Below are 11614 nucleotides of genomic sequence, written 5' to 3'. Positions count from 1 at the left end.
TTCGTTGTTTACAATCTCGGTGAAATATGGCCATTTTCAAACTCACTCGTAGCAGTTAGAGCTAGGGAGCGCTTGACTTAGTTTTTTAATTATCAATTTTTAACTTGAAAAATAGAATACTGTGCAGCCATCGATTTAACTCCCTTTTCCTTTCCGTTTATTTAGATTTTACCTCTTCTTACTGTGAGTCGGTAGCCGCTAAAGCTAGTTGACAAGCTAGCGTCTCCATAGGGAACAATGACAGCGACTTCAGCAGGTAGCAGTAGCTCTCTTGCCGCTAAAGGACTGGATATAAGTCTGGCTGCTCTGCAGCGACAAGACCCATACATCAATAACATTGTGGACCTGGCGAGCCAAGTTGCCCTGTATACTTACAACAACAGGACAAATGAGTGGGTAAGCCGGAGGGTTGGTGAATGTATCATGTGCTAACTTAGCTTTGTCACTCTGCCCGTTCGGCGCGCTTTGACAGATTGAAACTAACTCAACTTATAGGAGTAAGAGACTATTGTTATTAACGTTATTTTCCATAAAAATAAAAATTGTTGTTGCTATGTTATGTTTTACTTCACATTATATTTGGAGAGTTCCCTGAAATGTGCTATTTTGACTATTTTGTCACCTACAAAAAGTCAAAATACTGGACTTCTTTTTGAAAGAATAGCGAGCTGGTGCACAAGTTAATATCAACAGAGATAAGGTTGAGCAATTATGACATGGAGTTGCTTTAATTAATTTTGTTGTCTTTTTTGTTTTAAGGAGAAGACAGAAGTGGAAGGTACTCTTTTTATATATACAAGGTAATGAAAATGTTATCACTGTTATAAACATATATATAAAATTCTATTGTCTAATGTGTAACATTTTCCTATTGTTCCCTATTGGAAGTAAAATCTTGTCATCTGTGACACATTTACTAAATTACAAACTGTTAAGCTGGCATGAACCGGACGTAACAAAACTGAACTGAGTTTGATAATATACAAAACTATAATAATATATAATGTGACCTCTATAAAAGCAAAAGTTTTGGCAGTGCAGCAACGCTCAGGGAAACTGCAAGGTTACCAAGAGAAAGCCTCTTTTCTTTTAAAAGAACATAGCAGCACAGCATAGGTTTGCAAAGCTGCATCTGAATAAACCACAAGAATCCTATCCTTTTGAGAGATGAGGCAAAAGTGGAGATGCACAGAGCCGAGAAAACCAAACTCAGCATATCAGAACAAACGCATCATACCAGCTGTCGAGCACGGTGGTGGAGGGTTGATGATTTAGGCTTGTTTTGCAGTGACAGGACCTGGATACCTTGTAGTAATTGAGCCCACCATGAGGATCAGATTTGGGGCCATCTGTTTGACATCTAATGCTTGGCTGAAATTGGGTCACGCAAGATGACAATAATCCCAAGCATAGCAGCAAATCTGCAACAGAATGACTGAAAAAGAAACTAATGAAGGTGGTGCAGTGACCCAGTCAAAGTCCAGACCTCAACATGACTGAAATTCTGTGGTGGAACTTTAAGAGAGCTGCACATAAATGAATGCCTGGAAACCTCAATGAAATGAAGCTCCACTGTAAAGCAGAGTGGGCCAAAATTCCTTCACAATGATTTGAGAGACTGATAAAGTGAGGCAGTGAAATTATTATTACTGCTGACGGTGGTTCTGCAAGCTACGTGACATACTTAGTTTTTCCACAGGACTACATAGAATATGACACTATATTCTGCTGTCTTCAAATTTCAGGTTGGCCTCTCCTAGGCATGGTTTCACCATTATGAACCGGCTCAGCATGCAGAACCTGACAGAGCCACTCACCAAAGACCTGGACTTCCAGCTCCAGGACCCGTTCCTGCTTTACCGCAACGCACGATGTAAGGAGAAACTGACTGACTGAATACACTGCAGTGATTTAATGCCATGTGAACTGTGCTTTCTTACTGCTAGTGTTTTTTACCATCACACCAAAAGGGGAAGTAAAGTATTTTACCTAAACTTCTGAAGATTAGTCAATTCAAAGACTTTATCAAAGACTGTATCGTTTGAAATGTTTACACTAAAAAAAGACAACTGCATCGATATTCACAAGATATCGATGTAAAAGATGATGACATGATAAAAGTGCCCAAAGAGCCCAGCATGCACTTCATTAAAGTAGGAACTAGTAATTCCATATAAGGAACTAAGCTAAGGTACTCCAGTGAATTTTATCAGGCTGACTCCGAGACCTACATATGGCTCCCACATACACAAACACATTGTTGAGTGTGGCTCTGGGACAAGAGTCTGACAGCACTACAAAATCAGCCAGCGGAGATTAGATACGCTGCAACTGTCACTGATAATCTAAACACACATACATACACTCACTCACTCAGAAGTCGCTGGCACACACAGACCTCCCTCCCTGCCGCGGTCTCCCTCCATCAGGCTTAGTAAATGGCAGGTGGAATGCTGTGTTTAGATACCACTGAATTCCTTGTGCCTGCTTTGATCCTCTTACTGTAGTGCTTCATTTTTCTTACTGACACAAAGCCATTATTAAACATCCTGAAGGCTCAGAGAAATGATGCGTCTGGCATAAACTTTGCTCAGTGACCTCATTACACCTTTTACACCAGCCTTAAATGCACTCGGGGTGCATTAAAGATGATCTGTGATAGCGCTGGCCTGTGGTCAGAGCATCAGTAATGGAGAATGAATCTAAAGTGAGCTAACAGGCTTATCCATGGAAGGAACAAACTTTAACATCATATAAAACTAGTAATCAAAACACAGTTAATGATGGTTTCCTCTGATAAAATGCAATTATGGGGAGGAGTTATGACTCAAAGAGTGGGTGGTTACATGGCAAACCTAATGGTCTACCCTAATGACTCTATTTGATTACGATGATTGAATAAAGATGATAAAACATCAGAAAAGGAGCTATGCAAAAGACTGAAATAGTAGCAGAGATAAACAATGGTATTAAAACAACCAGACAAACCGCACCTCAGATGCTGTGAAAAACATCTCAAGTTCAGCATGACTAAGCCAACATTCACTGAGCGGTTCCAGGATGGTGGTGTTTGTGTGGTGTCCTTCCAGAAAACTGCATAAACAGGGACAAAATTTATATTGCGGTAAATGGTTCTTCATTGTCTGAATCATAAGCTGCTGGTAATGCTGCCAGTCCTAATGCGCCGTGACCTCTGTGTGGACGGGGCCGTGGAATCTTATCATTAGATAAACACGTTGCTCTCAGCGCTGCTGTAACTTCCTGGAATGACCGTTGGCACAAAGTGGCAACCAATGCTAAAAATAAAGCACGGAGATATACCAAAGAACAAGGCAATATTTAGGGAGGAGAAATTTGCCCAGAGCAAGGCATTATTTATCCAGGCACATATCTTAGTCTACAGGATTAAAAGAAAGACTATTTAAAGTCCTGTCTAGCATCTGCACTTGTAATGTTCAGTTGCGCCATTATCCACATACAGCTCTTCAGCTGATTTTTGTGAATTTTGGCTGTTGCTGATAAGCAATATAGAGCTAAAACTTGTATGATCTAATTTATATGATTTTGACAAAGTTTCGAATCTTTCTTGCAGTTTTGGTTAGAACTCATTATCAGTCCAGCAGTATATTGTGTTGTTTTCTCTTGCACTATACCGTCTGTACCCTGGTAACAAAAATCTGCCTTTTTATTATCATGCATAAGCATGTCAAATGGACTCACAAATTTGACTTACAGGAGTCCCGCTTTAATGACTTTTTTGTGGCAGTGGTTAACAAATGAATGAGGATTAGGTGATGGGAAGTTAACAGACTTCTGTTTCAACACAGTGGGTGTAAAAACATCAGTGAGGTAATAAGATGAATCGATGTGCGGTTAAAATGATATGATAATGACAGTTCACACTCCCTGACTTCTGTGCTTTTTACTCTTTCCCTTCAGTTGCACAGATGCTTTCATGCAACGTGGACTTCTAGTGTATTACAAATCGATGTATTGTGATGGTAAAAGGTCGTGAGCATCATCCTAATCTGTCATTTCCACCCCTAATATCAGCACTTAGATTTAACACTGATATGGGTCAGATCTTCTGGTATGTAATTCACTGGTATGTCTGGTATGTCATATATCTTAGAAGTACATCAATGGCTATATGGAGATTCTTACCTCCAGGTGGGATGTATCGATATCCCAGGTCTCTCTCTGTCACCAGCAATCCTCTAAATCTGACTTCGGGTTCCTCCTGCAGCCTCTCATGTTTAGGTTTCCTCTCAAACAGGGCCCTCAGCATGACCTCTCAGTATTCTCACAGTCCGATGATGATATTACCTCTTTTTCTGTCTCTCCACAACGTAAAAGTTGCTCAGAACTGATATTAAAAAGCAGTGCCAGTAATTACTTAACTGGCCAAAAGATGCCAAACGCGATGCTCCGCTTCCTTTTTCTTCTTTAGGACCACAGATCTACTGATGGCGCTGTGTAAATATCAGGTTGTACACATACAGATTTCCCAGTAGTTCTGGTAGTTCTTTATTATGAGAACTGGGTTTCAGATGCAGAAGATCAATTTGAACATCCTTGCAGTTAAGTCTCAAGAGGAAGGTGTAACAGAAGTGGTATATGAGACTTTACTAGCTGTGAATGTCAATATTTACTCCTCCTCCTCCAGTTTTCCCCGAAATGTCCTCTCATGCAACAGCATCAGTTTGCTTTACTTCAGGAGCACGTAATTCCTGAAAAACCTCCAGGAAACTAAACGCTGGCGAAAAGGATGTTATTACTCTTCCTCATGACTGATACTATGAACTTTCTTCACAAAGGTGATCTCATACTGCAGTGAAAGTGTACCAAATTTATCTTGGTCATCACTTCTGCTTGTAAATTTGTCTGAATTTATGACTCTACTAAAGGTAAACAGTCTCACAGTAACAGAGTAACTGAAATGTCAACTTTAAGCGTTGTTTCTGAAACATAAAACACAAGACTTTTTTTTTTAAAAAGTGTCCCGTTGAAGAGTTTCTAAAGGCTGGTGCTTTCTGATGGGCTGCTATATCGTAGGCGCAGAGGGTTTCAAAGGACCACACAGGTTCAGTTGCGAATCACTTACAGGCTTTGCTGGGTTTCCAATATATTTTGTTCAAACCGTAACAGACAGGCTGTGTCTGTGGTGGTTTTTGAAGCTGTCACTCTTCCTGATATTAGTCTCAAGCTTAAGTTGTAGTCCTGCTGAAGTTGTCGTCCCACGTGGCCGTTCAGTGGAGTTCCCAGTCGAGTTGGTTTGGTACTTTGCTCGAGGCATACATTTCAAAAATCCCTGTCTTTCTCTTTCAATTTCCAGTGTCGAGTGGAGCTCTCTCTTTCTCCCTCTCGAATTTGTAACCTTATGGCCACAACCACTTTTGGGCTCTCTCGCTCTCGCTCTCTCTCTGTATCGCTCTATCGCCCTCACTCTTTTTTTCTCTTTCCTATCTTGTTGATATAGTTTCTACAGGTCCTGCTGGAGGTGTAGAAGTCTTCTATTTTAAAAGCACATGCACATCTTTTATCTTATCTTCTTCTCCCTTTCTGTGAGACTGAGAGAGAGCAACATGCTGGCCAAATGGAGTGTCTAATGTCTGAAATGTCACAAGTTCTTTTTAGTATTCACTGACATGTTTCTATTTTGATGTGCTTAACAATCTCCTCTGTAACACACTTCACTTCTTTCCATTCATCTTGCTCATTTTTCCTCCATTTTCCAGCTGTCAGACTTTCACAGTGTCTCTCTCCGTCTCTGTCGAATAGTCTCATCCCCTGTGAGCACACTGAGCACTAAGTGGCTCTGGCTCCACCAGTCAGCCTCCCACTGTAGTTACTTATTTGGTCCTGGGCTTATTTTCCCAGGCTCAACTGAACTCTCTGTGTACGTATGTGTCTCAGCCTCTCCCTCTCTGTCTGTTCCCCTCATCCACTTTGACCTCGATGCCTTACCCAGCCCCATTTGTAGCCAAGTGGGTGTGTATTTTTGTTCATGTCTGTGTGTGTGGGAATGTGTCTTGTATTCATTTGGATTACATAAAAACCTAGTCATGGTATAGACCCCACTGATTGCTCTTTTTTTTTTACCCCACTTTAAAATCTTTGCGTTACTTAAGTTTTTCTCTGTACTTAATTTACTCTCATATCTTTTACTCTTTGCCTCTTTTCTTGTTCGGGATTGGGATCTTCCCCTGACATCCACAAACTGCAGCAAATTTGTTTCTGTCTTGGGCAGAGTAGCAACATGAGTATTGCTAGAGCCCTCCACTCACATGTCTTCTCATTTGATAAACTTGTCATGCAGGTTGAACATCCAAGTTGATAAAGGAAAAAGTTCAACGACTTCAGGATCTGGGCTTCTTTAGAACATCACGGGAAATTAATTTTTTCCATGCAAAATTCTAAGCCCTTCCTTAGTGGCTGCAATTGAGTGGTTATGCAACAACAATTAATCTTTCAAAAGAAAGCACAAATGCAAACAGTAAAATTAATCACTTTGTAAAGTAGTTCATCCCATCTACAAAACTGGGCAAGTGTCTTTTTCCTCCCTTGCTGACCGTGTTTACGTAGATCAGGGCACTCCTGGGGCCCATGTTTCATTGTATAATTGCATCGCTGGCTTCTGTTCCCATTGGCTTGGCTGGGAAATGACTCATTTTAAACCCTGGGGTTATACCCACCAGGGCTAATAATAAACAGTTTATCTATCTGTTAGGTCCGCACTGATGTCATTGCAGCAAAATTGTGCTACAGCATGGCTACACATTCATTCAATTGTCTGGGAAACTCATTTTGTTGTCTGCTGACCTGGACTGAGCAGACAGTTTTATTATTACACCAAGCTAACTAGATTTTCAACAGGGTCATTATTGCAAATAATTTGCTGGATTTTTGTTAATGTAATGTCCTCAAAAGTTCAATTCTGTCTCTTGCTGCATCTCAAACCCCCTGTTCTTCTTCCCCAGTGGCAATCCATGGGATTTGGTTCTATGATAAGGAGGACTGTCAGCGCATCGCCCAGAGGATGAAGATGTAAGTAACTGTAATTGGATGATCTTCAAAACAAGATTTGGTTTGCTTAAAAATGACTAATGAGTTATGGACCAGCTGCCAAAGCTTGACAGAAGACTCTTTTATTCATGTGTGCAGTCTGACCCAGCAGGAGCAGGTCCTGGCTCAGTCCCAGGGTGGTTGGTTATCCCCAGGAGACGTAAGAGTAGGGGGAGGGGGAAAAAGTGAAACAAAGGGAGTGGATATCATCCAGATGTTAACCAAAGCCCGCACAGAGTATGATAAGGTATGTGCACACTGTAGGATTTTGAAGAGAATAAAACAATTAGAACAACACAGATTAAAATGCTGGGAATAGCTAAGCCCTAATATATCTTTGCATTTACATTTGTTCATTTAGACCTATAGGATGCAGGGAGTATTTTCTAGGATCCTCAGTTAATCACTTATAGTAATCTACTTTTTGGCAATTTATGTGAAATAGTTTTTATGTATTTATTTACTTATTTTGTTAATTGTCTGTCCTTTGTCTATTCTCTCTGTGCACCTCTCTTAGGAAAAGTCAACCTCAGAGCCAAAGGAGATTGGTGGCAGCAGTGTTCTTTATGGAAACCCCCACCTGATTAAACCAATACCCGTTAAACCAAACACTCAGGTAGAACATTCAGTTTAACCCTGTTAATATCAAATTTTTCATGTACAAAAGAGAGTTTGTAATGGTTTTCTTCCATTGTTGTGTATAAAACCCTGCTAGTTTTTTCTGTTTGTGCCTCTAACTCATCATCTTTCTTACTCTACTGTACTTCTCTCATCCAGGACAATGAAGGTGCTGAGCCCAAGTCTCTTTCTTTGGCTACTCTGTTTGGCTCTCAGCAACGTTCAACTAAACCTGACTCTGACCCTCTTGCGAATGCTCCAGCACTGGGATCATCAGCGGGAAAAGTATCTCGTCCGCCTGTAGCTCGCACACTCACCTACGATGATGCAGTGAACTCTGGCAGAAATGTGGCCTCTGATGGAGGAATCAAGGCTGTGGAAGATGGAGCAAGTGTTGTTTCTGGCTTGTTGCAGAGTCCCTCAAACGTTCACCACCAACAGCACTGCCCGGCCATCGCAAAGCTCATGCAGGGACAGAGAGGTGTCGGGACTGTGGGAGGGGTGCTTCAGACCGTGTCCGAGTCCCCCGAGAACCGACTGTGTGACAACGGGGTGCCGCTGGAGCATCACCACCACCATCATCTTTACCACCACCATCAGCAACAACACCACCATCACCAGCATCAGCTTCATCCTGATCCAATTAAGAGACTTTTCCAAACCCAGCCACTTCCTCTACCCACCACCTCTTTCTCCTCTGTGGCCCCTAATTGTTGCTCCAACCCTTCCTCTCTACAGCAGAACCCTCATCTCTCCTCCCAGCCTGTAATGGTGGATTCTGTGTCACGCTCTCACCTTCAAGCACAACAAAGCCAGCAGCTGTTTTTCAGCCTGTCCAATTCTCAACCTGAAATTCAGCAAAACAGTCAGACGGCTCCAGCTGCACAGGGAACGGGTGGGGAAATCTTTTGTGTGAAGTGTTCACAAACAAACAAGCTAACCTTGTACTGAATCAGTGTGCTACATACACATTTTTATAATCACAATGCTAATAAACTATGGGAAGAATAACGTTTCTATAATTTTAATGGGACTTTCCTTGCTTTATCAGGTTTGTTGCCATCTCAGGTGACCAGTGATCAAGTCATTCAACCTTCACAAGGTATAGTATTCAAGTTTTTTATTGTTTGCAGTCGCTAACTAGCAGGGTTTTAGTGTTGTGCACAAACTTAAGCCGATCGTTACTGAAGCTCTAACCAGTTTTTCCAATAATTTGAAACTACATATAAACAGTAGTTAAATTAAGAAACTGCAGAGGAACACATTTTTTCCCAGTTACAAGACACATTATCTGTTGTAAGTTCCATTGTAGTGTTACCCACACTACTGGAGCTCATACATGTGCACGCATGCACAGTGCACGGAAATCCACACTTTAGGAAATGATTTACCGTAGAGTACACTCACCAACCACTTCATTAGGTGCACCTGTTTAGCTGCTCATTAAAAGTAATTCTTGTTTTTGGTACCTTCGTGCTTTCTCGTCAGGATTGTCTCACGTGCCAGGTATGGTGTCACCTCATGAGCTCCTCCAAAAGCTCCAGTTGGTCCAGCAGGAGCAGAGCCTGGCCTCTAGTGAGCCACCTCGGATCTGTCCAGGACTGGCTCCTCGATTCCTGGGGCCAGCCCAAAACCAGGGTGCATGCGTGACTTTAGGCACAATCCCAAACCCAACTGCAGCCACTGCAGGTCAGAAAGCTGCGCTGCAGTTACAGGTAAAGCCCAGTGTAAAAAGTTAGTAGTTGATTTTATCAATTATATAAACAGAGCAAATGGCAAATGCTAGTTAAATTGGTGACGTGATAGCTGCAACAGTACAGTGCTCCCTGTCTGTGCAGGTGATCTCCCCTCAGAGGATACCAGCCACTGTTGCCCCGACTCTGCTCCTTTCCCCGAGTATGTTCACCCAGACAAAGCCTAGCATTGGGTTGTCTGCAGTTGGTCAGGAGAGCTCCCACACACCCTCAACTGTGCCCAGACCCCCTCTGCAGGAGGAGGTCAGAATCCTTTCCAGAAGTCAGCTTCAAGCCACACTGCTGCATCTGATACAGGTGATTATTCCTTAAAGTTTGTGGTCTATTATGGCTTCACAACGCTCGCTGTCCAGTTGTTGTGCTCACGTTGTAGCCAAATCTGTGCAGTTGTTTTGTTTGCAAAGAGAAAAACAGAGAATAAGCAAAAACAAACACACACACTTGAGGATTTTGTATGAAGTTGCCTGCTTGTGTGTTTCAGACCAACAGCTCATTCCTGGACTCCATCTATGAAGCCTATGCCAGCCGCTTTGCTAAGGACTCCAGCAACAAGTATTGATGCAGCTTCACACCCTCGTTCTACACACGCACCCTTCCCGGAGGCTACTTCTTACACCTCATATGGATGCACCACTTCCTCCTCCAAATCACACACACACGTACTTAAACACACACTCTGTACCTCCTCTGCACTCTATCGTTAGGAAGCCTGACTCTGTTTGCTTCAAGCCAAGTCTCTTGTTGCACAAAGCTATCACAAGTAACACCTGTATTTTTCAACAGTAGCAAAAAAAGCAACTTTTACCATGTTCAAAAAAAATTTGGTTTAGTCTGTCAAATACAGATTTTACCCTTGACCTCACCCTTTGAGTCTCAGCAAAAACAAAACATGCTGCAAACCTTCAGTTTTCCAGGATGTTTCTAATACTCTTTCTTTTCCAGTAAGTGTAGCAATATTTCCTTTCAGTCAGTTGTCTCACACCAGCCAGCCTTTAACAAACAAGTCTTCCTAGTCTAGAGCTAAAAGACATCTTCAGATATTATTTTAATCTCTTATTATTTTACTTGGGCATAACAGGTTTGTGTATTTTACCACCAGCAGGTTTTTAAATCTGTTATTACATTGTCGTGATGATTTTTATTCCTATCCTTTTTAACAGACACGAGCAGTGATAAGTGTCTACATGATAATTTTAGTTAACTAACTGTTGTCAGCTGGTGCATATTGAAGTGGACAAGCAAGCCTGCGGCATAACTTTATCCGGCAATCGCTGAAATTGTGAAGGAAAGAAAAGGGGGTTTTTGCAGCACTTTCTGAATATTATAATGTGTTTGAAGTAAAGGGAAAGGAAGGAAAACGTCAATGTCGGTCCAGCTTAAAAAGACAAGAAAATTACAGGAACCTGACAACCTGCACTACCTCACAGAGAACTAGTTTGGAGGTATACCTGTGTTTTAAATGAAGTGGCATAAAGGTGATTGGTTTATGTCGTATAGTAAGGAATTTGTGTTCGCTTTATGTAAAGAGATTTCAGAAAATTAAATATCACCTAAGCTGATAAACGGTTCTAAACAAATGAAGCCTAGAGTGGTCTAATAATATGATTTAATAATCTGAAGCTTAGAAAATTTGGTTAATTAAATCATCAACAGCAACATTGTTAATTGTTCAGGCTTGTTGTAAACCCCGGTGGAGATTGAACTTAAAATTTAAATGGTTTTATTGCATTTGCACAATACTGTTAAACTACATTTGCCACGTAAAGTGATATTTCTCATTCAGCTGTTCCTCATTCAGCACTTAAATTGCCTACATTTTTTCAGAGTCAGGTTTTTTAGTTGGTGATTAGCTTGCGTGCTAAGCCAGCCTGGACAGTAACTACCAGACAGAAACATCAGCAGCAGCAAAAGCAGAGAATATCATTCAGGAAAAAAAAGAGGAAGATTTTATTCCCTATTTTTTTACTCAAGAAGAAAATTGTACAAATAACCAGCATGTATCTAAAGGTATATCAGAATGTAAAGTTTAAGATTTTACAGCATATTGTCAGATGCTGTTTTAATTCAAAAGTCATCTGTACTGTTTCTGTAACCAGAATATTAAAATGTTTATATGGGCTTTTTTTTCCCTTTTTGGCAGGGATGTTTTCCCATTACATAAACTGGAATATATTTTT

At 41.2% G+C, this 11614-nt stretch overlaps 1 protein-coding gene across 1 annotated transcript; it reads left to right on the top strand.

Moving 5' to 3' along the window:
* dcp1b (decapping mRNA 1B) lies at positions 1-11614 on the top strand. Its single transcript, XM_063501411.1, has 11 exons — positions 1-396; positions 760-800; positions 1746-1873; positions 6981-7047; positions 7165-7312; positions 7583-7681; positions 7843-8578; positions 8735-8785; positions 9172-9398; positions 9522-9734; positions 9919-11614. Exons 1-11 carry the CDS (start codon positions 238-240, stop codon positions 9994-9996), a joined length of 1947 nt encoding a protein of 648 aa, XP_063357481.1. The 5' UTR covers positions 1-237; the 3' UTR covers positions 9997-11614.

The sequence above is a fragment of the Pelmatolapia mariae genome, linkage group LG17 (genome assembly GCF_036321145.2).
Source record: "Pelmatolapia mariae isolate MD_Pm_ZW linkage group LG17, Pm_UMD_F_2, whole genome shotgun sequence".
NCBI lineage: Eukaryota > Metazoa > Chordata > Actinopteri > Cichliformes > Cichlidae > Pelmatolapia > Pelmatolapia mariae.
The sequence above is the reverse complement of the archived record's forward strand: the minus strand, read 5'-3'. Positions and strand labels throughout refer to the sequence as shown.